General features: G+C 36.6%; 1 protein-coding gene across 1 annotated transcript in view; it reads right to left on the bottom strand.

Annotated features, from left to right (window-relative positions):
• Positions 1-25206, bottom strand: part of LRRC7 (leucine rich repeat containing 7) — a 598371-nt gene that overhangs the window by 428775 nt on the left and 144390 nt on the right. The window contains exon 2 of the mRNA XM_066268909.1: positions 14519-14616. Within this exon, the coding sequence (XP_066125006.1) occupies positions 14519-14616 (98 nt within the window). The remainder of the gene's footprint in view (positions 1-14518; positions 14617-25206) is intronic.

A 25206-nucleotide genomic window follows, 5' to 3' on the forward strand; every position in this document is an offset into this window, starting at 1 on the left:
GACAGATAACATTCATTATTCACTCTTCAGGCATGCAGCCAAATGACACAAGTCACATCTATTTAGCTTTGTTCTTGACACTAGTATGTTCAAACTTACACAAAATATTGATAAAAGACACAATGTCTGATTTTCGGACATTTGTTATAAAGAAACGTAAATGAACTTTAAAACAGCATTTAGAAAATATTGCTGCAAAGATTTTATGTGTTTCATAATATGAACACACCACCAATTCAAACAATTAAAACATGTAAAGTATAGTCTTCTTTCTGGCCTATACAAGACCAAAGATACTTTAAAAATATTTGAGTTCAAATATTCTCAGTGTACTAATCTGAAATTAAATTAAGCTAACTTTTTCTAAAATAGCATGCTCTTATGAAACACTTAAGTTTTCTTTAATCTAACAAAATCAGAGAATCTTCCAAAGGAGCTAGAATGTCATCCTTATTTTCAGGACTTTTATTTCATAAAAACACTTATTTTACATATAAAATCAGTGTCATATGGTCCACAGTTTTAGTTACTAATGGGTCAGTCTATCAGTAAATTACATAAATTTATAAATACACAACAGGCTTTACCATGCCATTAATTTAATGACTCCTTTTCATTTAGTATAGTCAATAAATCAATAAAAATTAAAGTTATGTATTTTTTTTAATAACATAGATGTCTTCTGCTGTTCATTCATTCAATGAGCAAGTATTTACCAAGCATCACCATGTACAAGGTACTGGGCTCAGCGAGGAAGACGTTATGGAAGCACAGTCCCTGTCTCCACAGAGCCAATAGTCTAGCAAAGCAAAATTCACAACATGACATTCTGTTAACACTATTTCTGCTTTGGGGGGTTATTTTATACTGTCTTCATTACAGTGAGCCTGAAATATTTGAGATGCATTAGCTGAACTGATAAATTGTTCTTTTAATGCATTTCTTTGTTCCTCTATGTGCATCATCTAATTTGACAATTTAAAGAGGAAGTTTCTTGTGGCTTGGTCTGTATTCTTTTAATCTATTATTTGAAAGCCACAAATACAGTTTTACCTGGTACAATTTTTTTAAATGTCTTGACCCTAATGCAAATCAGTTGTGGTTTTGCAGCTGGAGCTGCAGTGGGTCAGAAGTCAAGGATGCTAGAGGTTAACAACAGAGAGGGAGCTCCAACAGGGCATCGGAGGGACAGGGAGCCCAGAGTGAAACCAGAGTGGACACCTCCTGCCAAGTTCTCTGGCCAGCAAGGATTTTTTCTTTCTGGGAATGAAACACAACCCAACATGACCCTGAACTTGGGCATAAAGAAATGACTCAAACTGGGTTGATCAAATTTTCTTTCTATTGACAAATAAAACTTAAAATAAGGAGATATTAATTCTAAATCTTTGAAAGTGAGTCACTTTAATGGTGTGAGAAAGAGCAGCCATGAACTCCTACTGCTGATTTCCCTAGAGTTTCTAGGTCCCTGTTCATTTTTTTTTCTTTTATTCCTCTCTTTCCCCTGGTTTGCGTGTGAGGAAGTTGGATGTGTTGCCAAGCTTCTAGCTTTTTAGGGGTTACCGTTGCTGTTCTATGAAGTAGCAGAACAAGTCTCACAGGTAGAAGGCTTTCATGGCCACACTGGTATATTCAGCTTTACCATCCAGTGCTGTGGGGACAGGTGCCAGCATAATGTGGGTTTTTGTTAGGCCAGCAAAAAGAACTGGGTGTACTCACATGCATAACAGGATGTTCAAATAAAGATTTCAGCACAGGCAACAAGATACCATAGAAGTGAAACTTCAAGAGACAGAACAATGTATGAAGAATTTACAAGGGAATAGTAACAGCAAATAACTATTTACTGTATTCCAGAAATTATTCTCAGAGCTTTACATATACAGTATTAACTAATTTAATCCTCCACATTGTCTTTAATGAATAAAGTTAGGGACAGAGAGAGCAGTAACTTGCCTGCATCACACATCTAGTAAATAGTAAAAACTGCCATTCAAAAGCAGGCAGGTTGGCTCCAGGATCTGCGTTCTAAACTACTCTTAACTGTTCTTCATAGCTAAGTTCAGGTTCTGTAACTTCTGGATTCTCCAGCCAGATCAATGATTTAAAGAAATCAGCATTGAAAGAGACAGATTTGTGATGGGATTTCTTTGGAGCAGCTATTGCCATAGTATGAGTAATCTTCCTACCAAACAGTAAGGAACTCGTGATGTTACTTCCATCACTTCAGGCTTGGTCAGAGGAGTGTCAATGGAACCCCTTATAGAGCTTGAAATATATTCTCTGCACAGAGGACTGGTGCTTGACTCATGCTTAGGGAGTTAATGCAGCCTGTGCAGTGGGTTCTGGAAGGCTGCGTGGCTGCACTGGATCTCTCTGCATGCCCACAGTACATCTGAGCAGGGGATATGCGAGTGTTGCCATCCATTAGAAGTAGAGCATAGAATGGAGAGAACTCATGGGGTCATCTTAGGACCTGCCTAGAGGGACAGTGAACCCAGAGGCAAGAACCTGGAAGAAAATGTTGGATTCCTATGAGCTGCAGAAGGAGTTGCAAGGACATTTAGAAAAGATATGTATCTGCAGAGGCCAGAGAGAGAGAAGTTCTGCCAGTGGAAGGATTCTCCAAAAAAGACAACGAAAGTTACTCCCCATACCAGAAGTTACTTTTAACATGTCAGAAAGAGTCAAGTCCTCCAGCAGAGCAAGAGCCTCCCTGTCCCCTAATGCTTCTCCAGCTCCTTCTTCAGTCTTGAAGGGTTCTGAAACTGTTGCCGTGAAGACAGAGACAAGGTAAAGGGGGTGGGAGTGAAAAGGCTTTGACCCTACCATCTTATCTAAAGTCAGAGAAACAACTACAGGTGACAGGGTCCAGAAAACACGAAGGAGAAAAAGTCTAATGAAGATTAAAGCACTCATCAATAATTTGGACTGATATACTTCATGACAAAATTGAGGCTGTGTTTTGTGACTTAAAGCAATCACATAGCTGTCTATTTTCTAAGAGTGGGTCAATGACATCATGGGCAGGGGAAGATTACCCCCTTTAAATGTACAGGGGGAGACAAAAATATAATTGTACCTCAATTATGTCATGAAATATAGTTGTTTAAAATTCTAGTTATACAGGGATATCTAGCTAGAAGTAGAATGCAGTGAGTGTGGTTGTAGGGATCATGTGTTTTGACAGGGGGTCAATTTTGTGAGATACCAGAGAGGTGGCTGCAGCATAATAGTGAGCATTGAAAACAAAATTAAAATATCATAGGGCATTCTTAATGCAGTTATAATGCTTTAAGGACATGCAAGTTTGACTAGAAGAAGCTCTCTGGATGGACTTTCATTCTGGGACAGGTGCTCCAGCTATTGATGTGAACTCATGTCATGGAGCATATTGCGCTCTCAGGAACTTCTGTTAGAGCTGTGTTGTGGTTATAAGTCAAAGCAGTGGTGTAGGAGGGGACAGACTTGTTTTTTTACTTCTCAGAATTCCATGAGAAAGCATTTCCCCTAGTCTTTCTGGGCTCTTGCCCTACCATCTTATCTAAAGTCAGAGAAACAACTACAGGCCTTTTCACTCCCACTCCCCTTACCTTCTCTCTGTCTTCACAGTAACAGTTTCAGAACCCTTCAAGATTGAAGAAGGAGCTGGAGAAGCATTAGGACACAGGGAGGCTCTTGCTCTGCTGGAGGACTTGACTCTTTCTGACATGTTAAAAGTAACTTCTGGTATGGGGAGTAACTTTCGTTGTCTTTTTTGGAGAATCCTTCTCTTTTCCATGAACGTGGAAGGAGTTATCTGATCAGTAAGATTTGAAAAACTGAGCGCAGCTGCAGCACTCAGACCTCTTCCTTCTGGAGCCTGCTTTGGGGCAGTTGATGTTTCCTGCTAAGGCCTTGGTTGCACAGCAGCAGGTCCATAGGATGAGGCTAGAAGAGCTAAATCTTTGGAAGACCATGATAGCTGTGTACTTGAGCCACATTCTCCAATATATTTGTTTTATCAGTAATAAATATAGGTAGACAAAAAGTAGATTTTGTTGACTCTAGTAACAGTTTGAGAAGTTTTTGTAGGACCAGCGCATATGCCTGTGGGCTTTTAGCTTTAGTGAGTGTGCTGCACAGGATCTGTCTTGAGGGTTTATGGTGGTTCACAGCAGATTCATTTCCAAGAAAGTGGCTGTTTTGCAGAGATGGGACTGTTTTATCAACACTGCCATACTCCTGCTGACCTTAGCAGATGTTGGCCTCAGGCTTTGAGTTACTGTTCTATGATCTTGGGCTTTGGGCTGGATAATCACACAAGCACCATCGATTGTCTTATAATTCAGAAATCTTTCACTGTGTATGTGCTCATAGAAGAGTAGTGAATTTGATGAATAAACGAAAAGTAAGAGGGAGCATTTACAATGAAGAGAGTCTTCCCTCTCCTAGGCGAAATTGAAAAACATAACAAGTCATTGAAATCATTGTATACCTAAAGACTATGAAAAGAAATAACAAAGACTGTATTTGAAGCACTTGGCCTTTAAGGACTGAGTTTATGTCAGTAATCTAGAAGGAACAAGAGTGGTGTTAAAAGAGGCATGCTTCAGTTTTATTAGCAAAACAGAAGAAAATGAAAATCAAAAACAAAATAAAGGAAAACTGGCTACTTACTTTGGAGGTAAAAAGAGATTTCCATAGGAAAAATATTGAGTTTTTTTACGGAATATAAAGTAAAAATTAGGATCTTGAAAGTGGAAATACATATGGAAAAGAAATGAACAGACCCAGCTCTGCTTAATCCTAAAGAGGCAAGTAGAAAAGCAAGAGGTGTTTCAGCTTTACCAAGTCAAACAGTTGGTTAGATTAGGCTGTTTGGAGCCTAATCTAACCAAAGCAGAGACTGGAACTCAGATAGCATTCTAGAATGAATCTGTGAGAAAGGACAGAACCAGGGAAACTGCTGATGATTTGGCCTTTTAAAGCTGTGTTTGAAGAGTCCAGTGCAATAACAATTAGGAGTGACAACTTAAAGAATGGGGGCACTATACCAGGTGTCCAGAAAACCTAAACAAATCTAAGGATAGAAGGCAAAACCCAACAAAAATATTTAAAGCATTCTTAGGTGAGTGTCAAAATCATAAAGTCATTAGAAGTGAGAGTACAGGTATTGCTTTGCCCTCAAAAAGCATTCCAGACATTTATAGAATTTGCATTTTAAAGGTAAATCCAGGAAAGATAGAACATATTTAAAAGGACATATTACAGGAAAAAGCATGCATAAGAATAAAACATCAAAATCTGTCTGAGGCTGATTTCATGTTATTTCCAATCCAGGAAAACAGGAATAAATATGACTTTTTATTTTTTCAATAGTGGAGGAATTTGAAAGGATCTCTCATATGAAAGACAAAGTTTAGGTAAATATGTTAGAAAATATATATTTGAGTCCAAAAGCAATAAAAAACTAAAAAATAAAAGTATTACTAAAGAGTATAAGTTTTACATTGTTAAAGAAAAAGTAGATCAACTAAGGGAGCAACGTAAACTATTAGAAACTCAGTTCAGACTCTCTGAAATAGAGATGACAGATTAAGCAAATAAAAATAAAGGAACTCTGATGGTTAAATTGTGTCAAATTTCATTGGGCCACAGTCTTTAAATATGTTCTCAAGCATCATTTTCAATTTTTCTGTGAGGGTTTTTAAAAATGAAATTAGCATTTAAATTGGTGAACAATGAGTAAAGCAGATTGCCCTCTATAATATGGGTGGGTCTCATTTAATCAGTTGAAAGTTTTTATAAAAAAGACAGACCTCCCCGAGAAAGAAGGAATTCTGCCAGCAGATGGCCTTTGGACTCATACTGCAACACTGGCACTTCCCAGGGTCTCCAGTCTGCTGACCTGCCATGCAGATTTCAGATTTAACAATCTTCATAAGCATGTGAGATGATTCTTAAGTCGTATCTGTCTCTCTGTCTCCTTCAATATGTCTTGTCTTTGCTGGACCTTCTTTTAATTTTTAATACACACACACGCACACACAAACACACACACATATTATGGTTTGGGTTTTTTGGGTATTTTTTTTTTTATGGAGAATCTTAATATAGTCACCCAATTTAATAGAAATTGAGTTTCCGGTAAAGAATGATTAATATTTAGTATAATGTGCCTTAATACTGGCTGAGGCATACTATTCTAAAAAAGTATCTGTTGCTTATCTGAATTTAAATTTAACCAGGTGCCTTGTATTTTATCTGGCAACCTTACCCTAAAATCAGTAAAACCGCAGAAGGAAAAGAAATGCAACATGCCTAATTTACTTCTGTAAAAAAGAGCATCAAGACATTCTATTTAAGGTCTGCTTGAAGCAAAACCCAAGTTTCTTGAAAGAAAAGACGCTTATTCTCAATAGGTCCCTAGAGTCACACATTTCTGAAGTCACAATAGCTGTTTCAGGGTCAGGAACATGAGGAGGTTGCTTCTCTGAATTAGAAATACAGGAACGACAGCAGTTGTACAGACCTAAGCAATTCTACAGCATGCACATGGCAACGCCAGTAGGGTCCAGGACCAAATGTCATTAGATGGATTCACATGCAGTCCATCACCAACCAGCACTGAAAGGGGAAAAAAATTTCTGATTCCATGTAGCTAATTCTATTCTGGTCAGCTTTGTTCTTCTGGTGCTGCTGGACTCTCGCTCAAACCCTACTGGTGTTACCTGTCAGGGTATGAAGGTGCTTTTGGGGGTTCCCTAATGTTCCTGAGTTACCTTCAGGGAAGGCAGAGAAGCCACTGGACCTCCTTATGCCACAGGGTGGATGGTACAAAGACAGAGGGTTTTACTGTTGCCACCATGACCACTAGATAGGTCTGCCTGTCAGGGACAGCAGGGCTGGCATGGCCTGGTGCCTCACTGTTCTGCTGTGGTAGGTGGATTTAGAGAACAGGCTTTTCTTGCTTTTTATAATTGTGGTTACAATTATGATGTCTTTTGACAATGCAATGTTGTAGGTCTCTCTGGTGCCAAGACCAGGGATGTATACAAGATGAAAAGAAAACCCAAGGAATGCATCATGTTGTCTTTCCTCTAGTCTGAAGGTCCCAGCCAGTCTGTCTTCTTTCAGGGGCCATTATATCATGGTCTGTTGTATAACTTCCAGATGTTCAATTGAATTTTGAATTGAGGAACAGAAAAAAGTGAGACCATGCTGTTTCATATTCAGAAAAAGTTTCCCCTTTCCTTCCTTCCTCCCTCCCTCCCTCCCTCCCTCCCTCCCTCCCTCCCTCCCTCCCTCCCTCCCTCCCTCCCTCCCTCCCTCCTTCCCTCTTTTCCTTTCTTCTTTCCTCCCTCCCTCCCTCCCCCTCCTTTCCTTTCCCTTCCTTCCTTCCTTCCTTCCTTCCTTCCTTCCTTCCTTCCTTCCTTCCTTCCTTCCTTCCTTCCTTCCTTCCTTCCTTCCTCCATCCTCCCTCCCTCCCTCCCTCCCTTCCTTCCTTCTCTTTTCTTTTTCTCGGTCTCTGCTTTTCTTTTCTTCTTTTCTCTCTTTTTCATACTTTCTGTCTTCTCTTCCTCTCTAGCTTTCCCTCAAGCAGATTCCTATGGTGCACTTTTATTTTTAAAGGAAAGCAATTATTTTTTTCACTCATTCTGAACTATATTAATAAAGATCTCCCAACTCTAGGTGCTAAGCTACGTATTGTTAACATAATCTTAAGTAAGGCACATGCCTTGCTCTTCAACAAGCTAATAGTGTAATTCTGAAATATCTGTCTGAATGTAACTGAGTGTGGCTCTCATTTTTCTAAGTACAGTATACTATGACATTTTAATATGTATCAGATATTTTCATAACTTTGAAAAATACATTCAATCAATTGTTAGTTAATTTTTTCCTTTAAATTGCTTTTTATTTCTTTTTGTAAGACAGTTTATGATTCTTAGGTTGGATTTTCATTTTTTATTTCTTTACATTGGTCATTATTTCTCATCATTTATTTTTGGACATATTTGCATTTGTGGATTTCTACTATTTGTTTTTTGAATTCCTGGTATAGTTGCAGTGTTAAATATTTTATTGACACCAATGAAGACTTTAAATCTGCTCTTCATGTTTAGTGTTCTATAATTTCTTTCTTCATCAAGGTTCAATTTTAGTTCTCACCTTTTATTTCTAAAAAAAAATTGCTATTTTCCCCCATATTATTTATTTTGCAGTTATTTTTTAGAGTACTTACCTTTATGTGATTATTGAAAAGTTCTAGCAACATTCTAATTTTTCTTCTAGTTTCTGCATTTATTATTTTCCAAAAGTCTACTCTTCTTTTCCAGAGTAATTTTTTGTTGATATTCTCTGGTTCTATAACATTTTTAAATGTTACTTCTCACAAAATTTAGGGGATATTTCAAAATGAATATGAAGTAATAAAAAAAGAAGCATTTGATTTTTTTTACTAAACAAGAACATCAGAAAAGCAAATGACAAATCAAAGAAAGTTGTTCAATTATGCAAAATAGATGCAAAACCAATGTTTATTTCATTGGTGAAAATGCACCATACAAAAGGCTGAAAGCACTGGAGTATCGGCACGTTCCTTGATTCCTTAATTATTGTGAGCAGTGTATATTCTGTGTTCCTATCACTGAGTTAATAAACCACCCATGTGGTTGTAACACAAAGGACAAGGGCACAAAGTGTGAGATGAAGGTGAAGGGGTGGGTAGAAGCCACACTATGCAAGTCCTATAAACTATAGTAAGGTTTATGTCTTTCCTGAATGAGCAGTGACCATTGAATCATTTTAAGATAAAAGTGTTCAGAACAAAAATAGGGAAGTCACTTACAGAAATATCTGGTAGAATCTTAGGAATTTTTGCAGAGGAGGTGAACTATGAATGGGTTCACAACATACATAGAAGGTGAAATTATAGGCCTTGCAATTATAGTGAATTCAGAGGGAAAAAGAGAAGATATGAAAGATGACTCATAGATTTATGTCCTTTGAACAAAAATGTTTAAGAGCACCTAATTAACCCACCAAAAGTACTGGAAGAAACACAGATTTTTAAGAGAAAGATAATGGATTTGGTGAGTTTGAGGCACTGGCAAAATATCCAAGAGTTGGTGTAAAGTAGATATTGATATATGGAGAGCTGTATGGGTTGGAGGTATTACTTTGTGAGTCATCTGATTACAGGAATAACTGATGGTGTGGGTGTAATGAGACAGTCCATGGAGAGCGTATATTTAGAACAAGACTTCAAACAGTTTTCAGAAATTCTAACATGTAGTAACTGAAAAGAGAAAGTTGCATATGCAAAGAAATAGAGACAGAGGAAAACCAGGAGAGTGTTGTATTATGGTAGCCGAGGCATCAGAAGGTTTTCCAAAGGAGGAAATGATCAACGATATTGATTTCAGTTAAGAAGGTAAGTAGGAAGAGCATTGAAAAAAAGTGCTTCATGGATTTAGCAAGTGGTCAGCAGAATTCTAAGATGCCCCCATGATCATCACACCCCCAGCATTCAAGCCCTGTGTCATTCCCTCCCCTTGGAATAGCAGGATCTATGACTTTCTTCTAACCAACAGAATATGGAAAAAGGTGATGGTGTAGTTAAATTTCCAAATCGTAACTATTCAAAAGTAGAACATCTTGATGAGCTTGGCTTAATTGGGTAAAATTCCTTTAGAAAAGGACAGGGCTCTGTCTGCTTGCTGGCTCAAGGAAATGAAAAGTCATATTTAGAAGGTACATATAAGCAAGCACTGCAGGAGGTCTTCAAAAATTAAAGGTGACCTCTAGCTGGAAGTCAGCAAAAAGCAGGGCTCTTGGTCACACGACCATAAGGAAACAAGTTCTGTCAACAGCCTAAGCTTGAACCTGGATTCTTCCTCAATTGAGCTCTGATGAGAGGTCAGCCTGTAGGACTCTAAGGAGTAAGCCATACCTGGACTCCTGACACATTGAAACTTCGAGATAATAAATGAGTGCTGTTTTCAGCTGCTAACTTTGTGGTATTTTGTTACACAGTGACAGAAAACTAACACAGCAACATAAATAGATTATTGGTGGTGTGAATGACAGTTGTTTCCACAGTGACCACGGAGGAGCTAGGCTGCATGTGTTTGGGAGGAGTGGGAAGTAAGAAAATGGAGTGAAAATAAATGACTCTTTAGAGAGGTTTACCTGGAAATAGAGCAAAAATGAAGGGATGTAGCTGAATGGGACTGTTGTTTTGAGAACAAACATCTTATTTTTGTTTTTAATGGGCAATAACTTGAACATGTTTAAAAGTCTGTCTTTCATAAGAAACTATTTTACTAAAAATTTGCTTTGTTATGCAAGATGCAGCATATATATATATATATATATATATATATATATATATAAAATTCACATGAAATAATTGGTTAAGACTTACATCTGGTGACCTAATGCTGACCTTCACATTAGAAATATTGTAAAAGAGTATAAAATATTATAAAAGAAAGCAGTATGAATCATGCTACTTAGTAAAACCTTCCTATATGCAATATTTCTAAATGGAAGAGGGCTCTTCTTGAATCTCAGACAGAATCCTCTGCCTGAGTTCTACTGTTTCTGTTCTCAGTAAAGGGGAGCCATTACCATTTGCCTTTCTGATGATTTTCTAAGGTGACAGTTTTCCATGGGAGTTAACCAACAAGTTTTGTGTACATCGTGTATTAAATTTTTAGAATGACTAGAAAAAACTATGCCATTGTGGGAGACCAATTACTATCTAACATGCATTACTATGACACGGATGCAAGAATTTCAGCTTTCTGTCATCTGTTTGAATCCTGTTGCTTGCCATGTACTACTGTTTCTAAAATTAGTGGTAGTGATTTCTGTGCATTTTTGTATCTGTGATTAGAAACATGGTTTATTATGCTCACCCATATGATTATTTTGAAAAATAACAATAATAACAAGTAAAAAGAAAGAGATGAAAGAAAATTTGCTGTGTCATAAGGCCTGTACCAAGTACTTAATCAATCTCTTTTAATTCTCAAAGAGGGTCTATCACTTTTCAAATAAGTAAACTAAGTCTTAGATTAAAACAATAACGAGAATCCTGTACCTGGTCACATTAACTGTCACATTATAGAATAAACCATACTGTATGACTTTATATTTAATATCTTAATTAGTTAATTTAATATGCTGCTCCTATTTGTAAATAAAAAGGCTTCTTTCTTAGGGATCCAGCACTGATCTGCAATAGGATAACGACTGTTCATTGTACTAACAAGGGGTAATTAAGACCTCTCCAGAAAAGAATATTTTATAGGTTTCTCACTTCTCATTACGTTGTTCCTGTTCCGTAACAGCCAATCCAGCTGAATTCCTGTAGTCATATTTCAAAAATGGTGCTGACTGCCACAATTCATTTGATAAGGACTTTCTTGTTATAATGCAAGCATCAGTTACACTATGCACCTTAGAAAACAATAAGACTTAGCTATGTGCCTGACCTGTGGTGGCGCAGTGGATAAAGTGTCGACCTGGAAATGCTGAGGTCGCCGGTTCGAAACCCTGGGCTTGCCTGGTCAAGGCACATATGGAAGTTGATGCTTCCTGCTCCTGCCCCCTTCTCTCTCTCTCTCTCTCCCTCTCTCTCTCCTTTCTAAAATGAATAAATAAAATTAAAAAAAAGACTTAGCTATGAAATATGCCTATAATTGTTAGTATTTTACATTCATAAGGATTTAATATTACCTGCACCAGTCATTTGACTCAGGCTTGTGGTTCTCAAACTTGAGCTTGCATCAGAATCTCATGTAGAAAGTTCAAAACACACAGATCACTGGACCTGACTCTGATTCTGTAGATGGGAGTTGCATTTCTAACAAGTTCCCAGATGCTGTTGCTGGTCTGGAGAACACATTTTAAGAATTACTGACCCATGCCAGGGTTCAAAAACCCTTTTCTCTAAAGAATCAGGTAAATATTTTTTACTTTGTGGGCCATATAGTTTGGTCATAACTACTGAACTCTTCCCCTGCAGTGCAAAAGCAGCTGCACACAGTACCTCAGTAAACAGGAGAGGGCTGTGTTTCAATTAAGACTTTTTTTTACAGAAACAGGTGTCAGGCTGAATTTGTTCAATAGACCATTGCTGGTCAACCTCTGGCCTAAATCAACGGAATACTAGAGACCCGAAAATTTACTTTGCATATGTTAAATAGTAAATACACTGTGCCACCTCCTTCATACCACTCCACCACCAGGGCTTTGCTTTCTCACCTACACAACAAATCCATTTAACCACATTATCTCTAGGTCTTTCGACTCTAAGATAATTGGGATATTCTGGTGGTAATGCAAGCTTAAGAGAAAACCACCCCAGCCTTTTCCTTTGAGGGCCAATTACAGACAAGTTGCTTGAGTTATAGAAAGGCTTTTACCCTTCTGAAGTAATCTGGACATTTCCACACTCCTGAGGCTCTTGATGTATACAGTAATGGAAATGAGCGAAGGCTTGAATGATTAGTTGCTATTAGCACACACTACCTAAGAACTAAAATGTTCCCTAAGTATGATTTCTGTGTATAAACTCCTTGTAGCTATTATTGAGCTTGCAATAGCTTTTACAAACTTCTATTAAAATATCAATAGTATTTTCCATAGCTACACACAAGAATAAACTATAGATTTAAATACAAAAATCCCTTATAAACTTTTAAATGAAATCTGAAAAATTATACCAGAGACTAAGCTGACTATGGTAAACTAGCACAGAAGAGAAACCCCAAAGCTTTCCTATGAACTCAATAAAAAATGCAGGCGTCTGTCTGCATCTTATGGTTTTTATTTTAAGACACCCATTAGCTCAATCTTCATTTTGAAAGTTTAGTTTAAATATTAGATATTGTTTATAGTGTTAGAAGCTATATATATATACCAATTAAAACTAGCACTACATTGAATGATATAAATGCCAACCAAATCAGGTTGTCTATTGACTATACAATGAAGTAGAACAAAACCAAAACACTCTACTTGCCATGAGTGTGCCCAGATTTAATGCACTTGGTCTTTACTCAGAACCGTGTAATTCAAACTAATTTATAATCCAATGTAATCCTAAAAGTCTATTAAACTATACATGCCAATGAACCCACTGCATTAGCTCTATCCTTATTAAAGAAAAGTTCTCAGAAAAGGACAAAGTTGAGATAAATTTTGCCGTAATGGAATGTGGTTTATTTCCCTGACAATAATTTTATGCAAAGACCATAAGGAAAGTTAGGATTATAGGTCACCTTAGAAACTTAAAATGTGCTCTGGCTGGGTAGCTCAGTTGGTTAGAGGCTCATCCCAGTCAGGGCACATATGAGGATCAACCAATGAATACATAGAGTAGAAGAGCAAACTGATGTTTCTCTCTCTCTCTCAAACCAATACACAAATAAAAATTTTGAAAAAAAACCTTAAAATGTAAATATTATCTCAAACATTTCCAAAATGCTAACAACTAGAAATATTTTAATAAAATCTACAGACACTTATGTGCTCTGATAGGTAATAATATGAAGATGAAATAACATGAGTTTATGGTGGGACACACGCCTTCCATCTTCCAAAATATTTTTCTAAATGCTACTAACTCAACTGTTTCTCTTCATTCAATGGGTGTATATTTACCACTAGATATTTATTCTTTATTCTAACACAGTTGAAGTGTTTTCCAGAGCCCTCAGTTTTTAAAAAAATGTTGAAAGAGCATTGTGGTCAAAGTAAACTACAGAATGTTAATTTTAAATACATTCCAAAAAGCTTTTTTTAACTTCAGTACTCCTGAGAAATATTAATATTCATAATATGACTATCGAAGAAAGGTGTGGTAGATTACGCAGTCTTTTTCAGTTTCATTGAAAACCTAGTTATCAAGAGAGCATTTTAACAATGTGCATAGTATCTGAATCCACATACCATGTGACAATACATTTTAAAAACAAATACAATTTGATTCAGCAAGTATTTATTAACAAACTATAGAAATGATCCCTGAAAGTGTAGTCTTAGCAAGTATTTATTAAGTACCACTATTTTTATATTAATTACTTAAAGGTCAACTCTTAGTTTTTCAACGCTCCTCCTTAAATTCTATCTAGAACAGTGGTAGTCAACCTGGTCCCTACACTAGTGGGCGTTCCAGCTTTCATGGTGGGTAGTAGCGGAGCAACCAAAGTATAAATAAAAAGATAGATTTAACTATAGTAAGTTGTTTTATAAAGATTTATTCTGCCAAACTTAGCAAAAATTCGACATAAAGTACTTGGTAAGTAATTATTATTATATGCTTTAATTTGCTGTAACTCTGCTTTATATCATAAATTTTATAAAGTAAAGTTACTTCCCTACTTTACAAATCACCATTACTATGGAACTGGTGGGCGGTTAGAAAATTTTACTACTAACAGAGATAAAAAAGTGGGCAGTAGGTATAAAAAAGTCAACTACCCCTGATCTAGAACATAGTTAATCTTATCAAAACACTTACACTCCTCTTCAGGCCTCTTTCGAAGTGCTGCACGAACTTCTTTACAAGGACTTCTCTGATATTGTGGGGGATTCCTTCCCCTTATTAGGTTCTCCATCCTATAAAAGAAAATCGAAAGAGTATATTAGTACCTTCATAAATATTGAGAAGATAAATGGTTTAAATCAAGAGTTAATACTTCAACTATCTACAAATGCTTATGATACAACATCATTGAATACATAGCACTCATTCAGTCCCGTGGTACGAACTGTGGTCAACTGGAAAGTGCATGACTTTTCTAAGACATTCTGATTTTTAAAATATAGAAATACCATATGAAACTGTTATGGGCTGGATGTTTGTGCCCCCCCCCCTTCCAAATTCATATCTTGAAGCCCGAAGCCTCAGTGTGATAGTATTTGGAGGTGATGCCATTAGGAGGTAATTAAGGTTAGATGGATGACCATGATTGGATTAGTGTCCTTAGAAGAACAGGAAAAGAGACTGGAGATTTCTCTCTCTCTCTCTCTCTCTCTCTCTCTATCTCTCTCTCTGGTCTATGTGGACACAGTGAGAAGGTAGCCATCTGCAAATCAGAAAGAGTGCTCTCACCAGGAAACTGATATGCTGGTACTTTGATTTAAGGTTTCTCAGCTTTAAAACTGTGAGAAATAAATTTCTGTTGTGTAAGCTACCCGGTAAGTGGTATTTTTTTATAGCTAAAGCAGAAACTTATTGACTAAAGAGTGATTAATTATAAAGAAAACACATTTATCAAAAATCAAGTCACCCTTTAGAAAAAAAAAGTATCTTTCACTAATATTCAGAATATCAGTTTCAAAAGAGGAATTGCTGCATTTCTTTCATGATAATGACTAAATTGGGAGGAATTTTCTAACTCTAATACTGTAATTGTGACTTTTTGAAAAGGTGGTTAATATAGTATGTCTCAGTTACTAGTGAGATAGCAATGTTGTCATCCAGAATATAATAAATGCATCAAATGCAATTTGGGTTAGCATATTTAACAGCATATATTTTGTGATCAGTATTTTCTAGTTTCAGTAAACTTTATAGTTCTTTTTTACCATCAGTGTATACTCATTTTAATAAAATTTAAAAAACTATTGAGTGCTCAGGATTTGAAAATTCATAACAAAATGATGACATTTATAATTTTGAAAATATAAACATAGCTTCTTAACATCTATGTAATTATTGTAATGGGATATCATTGGTTTTGATAACTGTGTTGTTTGATCACATATATACCTTTAAAAACTACATGATTGTAATGGGTTATTGTGATAGTAAGTCTTTTAAGATTAGTGATACAGAGAATTGTATTTCTGGTGTCCAGAGAGGAAAATTAGGACAGGGCAATATCATAAAAGCATTCTTTAAAATATGTGAAATATGAGATGAATAACCTTTTTTACTGGAATAGTAATATAATACTAATGCTGTGGGAAACTGTCACTGTCTGTTTTTATTTATTTTTATTTTTTTAGTGAGAGAAGTGGAGGCAGAGAGACAGACTCCCGTATGTGCCCCAACCAAAATCCACCTGGCAATCCCACTAGGGGGCGGTGCTCAGCCCATTTGGGGCTTTGCTCTGTTTCCCAGAAACTGAGCCATTTTTAGTGCCTGAGGTGGAGGCCACAAAGCCATCTCAGTACCTGCAGCCAACTCTCTCAAACCAATCGAGCCATGGTTGTGCGCAGGGAAGAGAGAAAGAGAGAGAGAAAAGGAGGGAAACATGGAGAAGCAGATGATTGCTTCTCCTGTGTGCCGTGACTAGGAATTGAACCCAGGACTTCTACATGCCAAGCCAAAGCTCTACCACTGAGCTAACCGGCCAGGGCCTGTCACTAGTTTTAAAAATTATTTGTTCAAAGCCATGGCCCAGTAGCTCAGTTGGGTAGAGTGTTATCTCAATATGCCAGGGTTACAGGTTCAATCTCTGGTAAGGGTACATATAAGAATCAATCAATGAATGCATAAATAAGTGGAACAACAAATTGTTATTTCTCTCTCTCCTCTTTCCTCTCACTCTAAAATCAATCAAAATAAAGAAAAAGACGTTTTAAAAATACTTTCTAAAATCAGTCTAGTTACATGTAGAAAATGCTTTATGTATTTGTGTGAGTGTGTGTGTGTTTATATTTTCACGCCTATGTATATGCAGTACAAGAAAATGTTTCTCAATGTGCAATGATCACTTGAAGCTTAGTTTCAGGTGAAGCTCATTTCAGTGAGAAAAAAATAGTTGTTTTTCTTGAATATTCTCCAAGCCTGTCCTAACAGTTTCACCCTGAGGCTTGGCCATATAAATTAAATTATATAAATGTTCTAGCTTATGTCTCTTGAATTAAATCTATGTGCAGTTTTGATTATATTTCAGCAAATAAATAAAGTTTTATGATGATCTAACAATAATTTAAGTGAACTAATAATTAATAACTAGTATTTATAATCTCAAAATTATATAAGACAGCATAACCTGCACATGCAAATGTGTACATAAAATTGTGATGCAATTTTAGAAACCAATTTTCTCATCATGATTACACTCTGATGAGAAATAGCAACTTATCATGGTTGGAAATCTATGTAAACCACTCTCTTGGATGAGCTATTTTTCTTCCTTTTATATCTCTGACAATCAAAGATGAAAACAAAAGTGGTCTAGTTAATTTCCATCTAACTATATTTGAGGGTATGTCATAAAATTGAAACACAAGTCATAAAGTAGGAATAAGGCATCAATAAAATTTCATTATATGGTTGCTATTGGCAGCAAAGATTCCCCTGTCAACTCCCCAGGAATCATGGCACCCAAAACCTGGACTCTGGGAACACTCACAAGCATATCTGCAGATTACACAGTTATAGAAATGAAACACAGCCTAAGTGTGATGAGCTTATTCTGGAATCAGACAACCTGGACTCAAATTCTAATTCTGCATTTTAAAGAATGACTTCAGAAAAAAATATGTACTTTGTGCCTTAATTTTCTCATAAGCAAATAGGGATAACAGCTTCCTCATAGGATTGTTGTGAGGATTAAATATGTTAATATAAATAAAATTCTTTACATTGTGTCTGTCATAATTTAGGAGCTCAGAAAATGTCAGTATTATTTATCATAATTATCACAAATAAAAATGAAATCATATATGAAAATTTTAAATGTCTAGTATGTTAGAAAACATAGAAAAACTGGGCTTTATTAAATAAAGAATTATGAATATGGTCCTGGTCGGTTGGCTCAGTGGTAGAGCATTGACCCAGTGTGTAAAAGTTCCAGGTTCAATTCTGGCCACAGCACACAAGAGGTGACTATCTGCTTCTCCCCCTTTCCCCTCCCCCTTCTCTCTATCTCTTCCTCTCCAGCAGCCATGGTTTGATTGATTTGAGCACATTCCCTAGGCTCCATAGTACCTCTTCCTCAGAAGCTAAAATATAGCTCAGTTGTAAGTAAGCATCAGCTCCAGATGGGGTTCACTGGGTGGATCCCGGTTGAGGCACATGTGGGAATCTGTCTCTGTATCTCCCCTCCCCTCACAATAAACAATAGAAAAAGAATTATGAATAATCATAGAGTCATGGAAATAATTTCACTAGGAGACTGAATAGTTGAACTTCTACTATGTAAGGCATAATTTAATTATGATGAAATATTTTTTTAAGTGAAAGAAGGGGAGTCAGAGAGACATACTCTCAAATGTGCCTGAACCAGGATCCATCTGGCAAGACCCTTACCTGGAGACACTCTGCCCATTGTGGGCCATTGCTTGGAAACTGAGCTATTTTTACCACTTGAGGCAAGTTTCAGGGAGCCATCCTCAGCACATTACCCAGGGATAACTCACTGGAACCAATGGAGCCATAGCTGCAGAAGGGGAAGAAAGAAAGAAAGAGAAGGAGAGGGGGAGGAGTGGAGAAGCAGATGGTCACTTCTCCTGTGTGCCCTGACCAAGAATGAGACCCAGGACATCCACACGCCAGGCTGACACTCTACCACTGAGCCAACCAGCCAGGGCCTATAATAAACTTTTTATTAAACATAATATTAATACTTACATTAATATATACATATATAAATAGTATGTATATTATAAATATAGAAATATAATACAAATATATGTGTATATATGTTGATCTTCTAATTATATGTTGATTTTTGATCATTTAGCTATTTTCACTGAAATGTGTGGTTCATTTTAAGTTTTTGTGAACCAGCTAAAAAGATAACTGGGGTCAACAAAACTCACTATATGTTACACAAACAGCACACTAATAGTTGAAAGCATTTTAAAACAGCACTAATGGTCCTTTTTCTTCTCTGGAATGCTAAATGTTATGCCCAGTAAAAACACTCTGAATCAAATTAAAAGTTTTACAGAGCAATGTTCACATCTAAACTATTATAGATGACTGTGGGACTTCCATCTTTCAGAGGTCACATGTCCAGCTGCTTGAACCCTTCCACCAGTGTCATCCATGAACTACAGTTTGCATTAAGTGGGCAGACAGAACGGCTAATAATCAAGTCTTGGAGCACAGCCAGGACAGAGCAAAGGAGCTATTCTAGCTTTTCTCAAATCTGGCAAGACACCAGCAGGAGTGTGTTAACAGTTCCAGCAAGAAGAGATTAAGTGTGATGACCACAGGCAAGACAGATGCTCTAACAGCTCATTGAAGAACTCTGAGAAGTGCAGCCTACATGTCAACTGCAGGGAAGAAACAGAGACAGCCAGATTAATATTGAAAAGAATGAAAAAAAAAACCCGATCACAGATTACAAGCAAAGTTGTCCATGAGTCTCTTAAACTTAGGTCACAAAATCACCGGAGGAAATGTAAACAGATACAGATGCTCCCATTTCCAATACTAAAGATTTTTTTTCCCCAGTAAGCTGGGGTCAGGTCAAGGTGGATGTATTTTTTAATATTAATCAAGTGCTTCTAAAGTCACCTTACACTGGTTCCAACACTGACATTTGGGAACCCATGTAAATAAAATATATACACTTGTAGATGTAAGAGAGAGAAGTTCAATAATTCCAGGAGATAGTCACCTGCTGATGCAGAGGTGAGGTGAGGGTCTGGGGTGGTGACTGCCATCAGAACAGGTATTACCAAAAATGAAGAGTAGCCAGAGGTATAGTTAAAGGTTTGCCAAGTTACCTGGAGGTCAACCAGATGAACCTGAAGGATTATAATTTCAAGAGTGAAATAATTTCCTTCAATAAGGTTTGTCAGACAGCTGAAACAGAAGATAAGTTTAAATTTATGTCGAATTGTGCATTGGATTGGGGATGTGACTAGTGACTAAGGAAAATAAAGCTTGGGTGGAAATATGGTTGAAATGCATTTACACTAGATGGAGAAGGAAGATGGAGAATGATGGAGTCACTAGAAGATAGGGAGTTGGATTAAAAGAATAGCCGTATCAGGTGTAATTTATATTTCTAAAATGTCTGTTATGTGCCAGGTGCTGTGTTAGGTTCTTTCTATATGTATTATCTCTGCCATTCTTATTCTATCCAGGTTAACCTGAGGCTCAGAGATGTTAAGCAATTTGCTTAGGATCATACAATGAATAAGTTGCAAATATCAGAATTTTTATACAGAATCGTATGACTCCAGAGCCCATGTTAATAACTACTATGTGAACAGTGCAATAGACTTTCTGCAATGATGTAAATGTTTAATATCTGTGCTGTCCGATACAGAAGCTACTAGCTATTTTCAGTAATTGAGAGTTTGAAACATGGCTAGTGTGTCTGAGACACTGGATTTGTGAGTTTGAAATTTTATTGAATTTTACTTTATTTGAATTTCAATAGCCACATTTGATTACTGTAATAAACAGACAGCATATCTAGAAGCCCTTATTCAGCACATGGTCTGACAAAATTACAAATCTCCGCTGGAGACTTCTGAATTAAAGTCAACAAGAGTAGGGAAATAAAGTCTTAGAAAGGTGTTCTGTATGAAGGGCTTTGCAGACAAATGAAGGAGTTAACTCCTCACTGAAGTTACTGTGAGCCAAGTCTACTGTGACATGGCTCACAGTAACATCCTAAGAACCTTCTTGCAGAAACACACTTTTTCATGCACCTCTGGTTTTCAGTTGTGACGTTCTCTTAGCTCATCTTAAGTGCCTTGAAAATGCCTTCCTATTCAGACCTCTACAGGTACTAATCATTTGCCTCAACGGATCCTCCTCCTATTCTATCTGAATAACTGCTAATCATCCTTCCAGTCTTTGTGATAGTGTCGCTATCACTTTGATCCCTATGTCTAATTAGGTCCTCAAGTATAATCGGTTCTATCTCACAGCCTGGAGTTTTCCATCACAGCACTTACTACAAATGGCAATCATAGTCTTCTGTAATTTACGTTTAGTGTCTGCCTTTCTCCTGTAGTAAGCTCCAGGAAGAAAGGACAATTTCAGTTTTATTCTCTACTCTAATGGAGGAACTTAGCACAGCATTTGGCATTCATGAAGTATTTGTTGTTTGAATGAATGAATCTTCATCAATAGTGCCACAAGGGCAAGTATATGTTCTTGATTACTGGATGTGAGCCAGGTAGTCAAACTAGGGAGTGACTCTCCAGAAAAGATTCTATTACCCCAACCCGTGTGCTTTCCCTTAGGCATCCACGGGCCCCACCTCACACTCTCCTGGTAGAAAAACCTTACACTCAACAGTCACCTCTTGGATTGCTCTCTCCACCAGTCATCAAGGTGGCCAAGTTATCAGAGGGCAGGCTCCCTTTGCTGCAGGGTGTAGGGAATCAGAGGGGAAGGGTGAGAGTTCATCAGGGGCTGCTCGCCTTAGTGTGATGAAACTCTGTAGGGACCAGATGCCCCCATCAGTAGACAAGGATTATGACCAAGAAAAGTCATTTATCATGATATCAAAGAAATCAATTAAAATGTAAAATCAGGCTCTGGCAAGTTTTACTCAGTGGATAGAGCTCAGCCCAGCATATGGACATCCTGGTTCAATTCCCAGTCAGAGCACACAGAAGAAGTGACCATCTGCTTCTCTCTGCCTCCCTCTTCCCCTTCGTTCCCTCTTCCCCTCCTGCAGCCAGTGGCTTGATTGGTTTGAGCATCAGCCTCGGGAGCTGAAGATGACTCGGTTGGTCCAAACATTGCCCCAGAAGAGGGTTGCTGGGTGGATCTCGGTTGGGGCACAAGTGGGAGTATGTTTATCTCCACTCCTCTCACTTAAAAAAAAATGTAAAGTCAACTTATTTTGTTTACAAGTTACCAAAGATATTCAAAGCTATTTTCCCCCTTTAATTAAGTTTATTATATTTGCCGCTTTGTAAGCACATCCCAAACTAGAAATAAATAGTGTTTAAATGGATTAGATAAATAGACAATTCAGATAAGCTCTAAATGAGGGTCTGTATACAGCAATGAGTTGAGTATTTGCAAGTCCCTCTGCTTTATGCTCCGGAGACTCTTGAGGACTCCTTAAGAAATTATTTTATTCAGTTAAGTGAACATAAGATAAATTACAAAAAGTAAATATGCTTGACGTATTAGTTTCTAGGAAAGTAAAAATTTTACTTATGTTTTAATAATGTCTAAATAATCTTGAACAAATGCAGACATTTTCAAAAAATCAGTCTGACATTTCACTGAGCTTTTATTTAACTTGCTTATAAGCAGAATTGGACACAATAAACTGCACGTCTATAAGTAAATACAATCTCTCTTATTTAATTTGGTAATCAATATAACTAGGAAGCTTAGTAAGATATAAAGTAAAAAAATGGCAGCCTTTATTGCCTTCAAATTTGGCAATGACTGTCCAGGAGCATTTCTGTTAAGTACAAAGCCATAATACAATGTTGACTACAATCATGAAAAGTCACCCTATTAGTCAGCCTGTGGTAAAGAGGGTACTATCTTTTCATTTGTCAGATTCCAAAGATTAAAATGTATACCATGTCACAAAAGTCAAGCACTTTTTTTCTATTCGTAGCCACTTCATCCCCCACAATGCTCCCTGACACAGCACAGTAGACTATGGTAAATACTTCATAAATATTTGACAAATGGTTTAATGAATTAATGAATTATTGAAGTTGGCTGCTTCCTGGTGGGAACACTTAGAAGATTCTATTTTTATATTACAAATTTTTACCTATCTTCGAAGATCCATTTCCACTTTGAAGTCTCAATTCCACTTGGAAACAAATCCAATGATTTCACATATACTCAATGCTTGCCTTCTGAATACTTCATATTATATATCTACTGAATGTTTGGAAGAGTAACCAGTGATTTTTCTGTTAGTATTAGTCTCCATTTTAATGTTTTTGTCTTTTACTCACATAGAGTCTAAATTATTTGAAGGCTTTGATATCGAGTACTACAGCTATCACAATACTATTCCATAATTTAACTTATTTAATTTTGATGGCAATTCTGAAGTTGGTATCAGTACATCACTATTTATGGAGGAGACAACTGGAAGTCTGACAATTAAGTGACATATGCAAAGTAACACAGGAAAGCCAGAGTAAGGACTTGAACTTTGGTCCTTTGACTCTCAAATTTCAACCTTCATTTCACAATACCACTGTGTATAGATAATACTGTCAGTTCTTTAGTTTTTCTAGTGTCTCCTAGAATAGGATTCTTACCAAGTGAGTCATAGTCAAGAAATTTTAAAATGTTGAATATAAATTTTCATCACTTTGAATGATGCTTCTGTAGGTCTTAAAATGCAACAGAAATAACTCATGGCAAACTAAAATAAAAAGAAAGGGATTAAAAAACATAATTGTGCTTAAGCATGCATATGAAAAAAAGGAAAAATAAGACTGCTATATTATTTTTGGAAATAGTAATGTTTTATAGTCTGCTCTGTCCAGAGAAAAAGAATAAGGTGGCAGCATGCTATGACCATCAATCCTCACAAAATTATAAAGCCCCAGTGGCCTTCCTTCCTCCACTCCCCACCCCACCTCTGCTGAGTTTCAGAATTCCATATTTTGCTTAGAATTTAAGAAATAAAGAAGAAAGAGTTGAAGAAGCAGTGAAGAGTACTCTTGCTTTATCACTGAGTTGCTGTTTTCTTTTAAGGGAAATTGAGCCTGAATTCAGCACAGTGAACCTAATCCCAGACTAGAACTATGCATACATAGCAAGTATACAATAGCCATTAGAAAGAATCTCAAGTGTTTACAAAGATCTGATTTGGACTGCAAATGACAGTACAAAAATAATCAATACCCAATTATCTCAGCCAAATATGTTGAGTCAATAGTTAATAATGTCAAACTGAAATTAAATAGCAAGATTATTGTGAAAAGAAATCACATATCAACCACACTCAAGTGGCTTTAAAGGAGAGTGAAATGTTTAACAGAACAGAAGGATAGATGACATACTGTCAAGCTGGGAAAGAGCCAGGTGCCTGATGTTTAAGAGCAGTAATGATTTACCAAAAATACAAGTCATCAATCATGTCCGAGGGGAAAAACCTGCTTTTACGTTGCCATGTCACATGTCCAGAAAATGACAAACAGAATAGTATATTGTTTTCATCTTTTTTCAAGGAAATAGAATTCAAAGTTGATGCATATTATTATGGACTTCTTGAAAATCCAGAATCTATTAATGGCAGCAGTTCCTTCTCTGGGATTTAAGAAGGAGCTAAGTAGAATAACTTGGAAATAGGACAACAGTTCCTTCATTTAGGTAGTTGTACTCATGTATAATGGTATGTAATTTACTGTACAAGGTTGTAACAAACAATTATTGTACAAAAATATCTATGAGATTATTGAGAAGAGCATGTGTAGCAATTGAAAAAGAAGTCAAGCTTCTAATTAATTCAGCAAACTATTCACAAGCTTCTAGTTTTTAAACTGAATTATATCCTATTTAAATATAAATATAAATATATATACATATATATATTATACACAAAATAATACCTTATCAGAAGTCTGTTATTTTTATGAAGGTATTTTATTAATTAATTGAGTCAATATAAGAAATAGCAAGCTCCTTTTATAAAAAAATAATTGCAAGATTTAGAAAGAAATAACATGCAAGATTTATAAATATGTTCATTGCTGAAATCACAAAAAGATAATCAATTAGTGTGGATGTCGCAGGTTTGATTCCCAGTCATGGCATACAGGAGAAGAGCCTATCAGCTTCTTCACCCCTCCCCCTATCACTTCTCTCTCTCTTTATCTTCCTCTTCCCCTCCTGCCACCTCCTAGAGCCATGGCTCTATTGGAGTGAGTTGGTCCTAGGTGCTGAGGATGGCTCCATGGCCTCTGCCTCAGGTGCTAAGAGAAGCTCGATTACTGAGCAACAAAGCAATGCCCCAGATGAGCAAAGCATCACCCCCAAGTGTGCTTTTCAGGTGGATCCCAGGTGGGGTAAATGAGGGAGTCTGTGTCTCTGTCTCCCCTCCTCTAACTGAATAAAAAATAAATAAAAAGATAATCAGTTAAGTTCACTAAACTCAGAGTTTTTCAGAAAAGAAGTCTCTTAAAACTACATAAATTGAGTAGATAAATTAATAGAAACACTTGTCTACAAAAATGAATAATAATTCATATGATGGCACAAATGTAAAGAAGTCTTAATAAGAAATCAATAATACTCAAAATACTCTCAAGAGCTGTAAAAATAGAAAAAATGTAGCAATT

The sequence above is a fragment of the Saccopteryx bilineata genome, chromosome 3, assembly GCF_036850765.1.
Source record: "Saccopteryx bilineata isolate mSacBil1 chromosome 3, mSacBil1_pri_phased_curated, whole genome shotgun sequence".
Lineage (NCBI taxonomy): Eukaryota > Metazoa > Chordata > Mammalia > Chiroptera > Emballonuridae > Saccopteryx > Saccopteryx bilineata.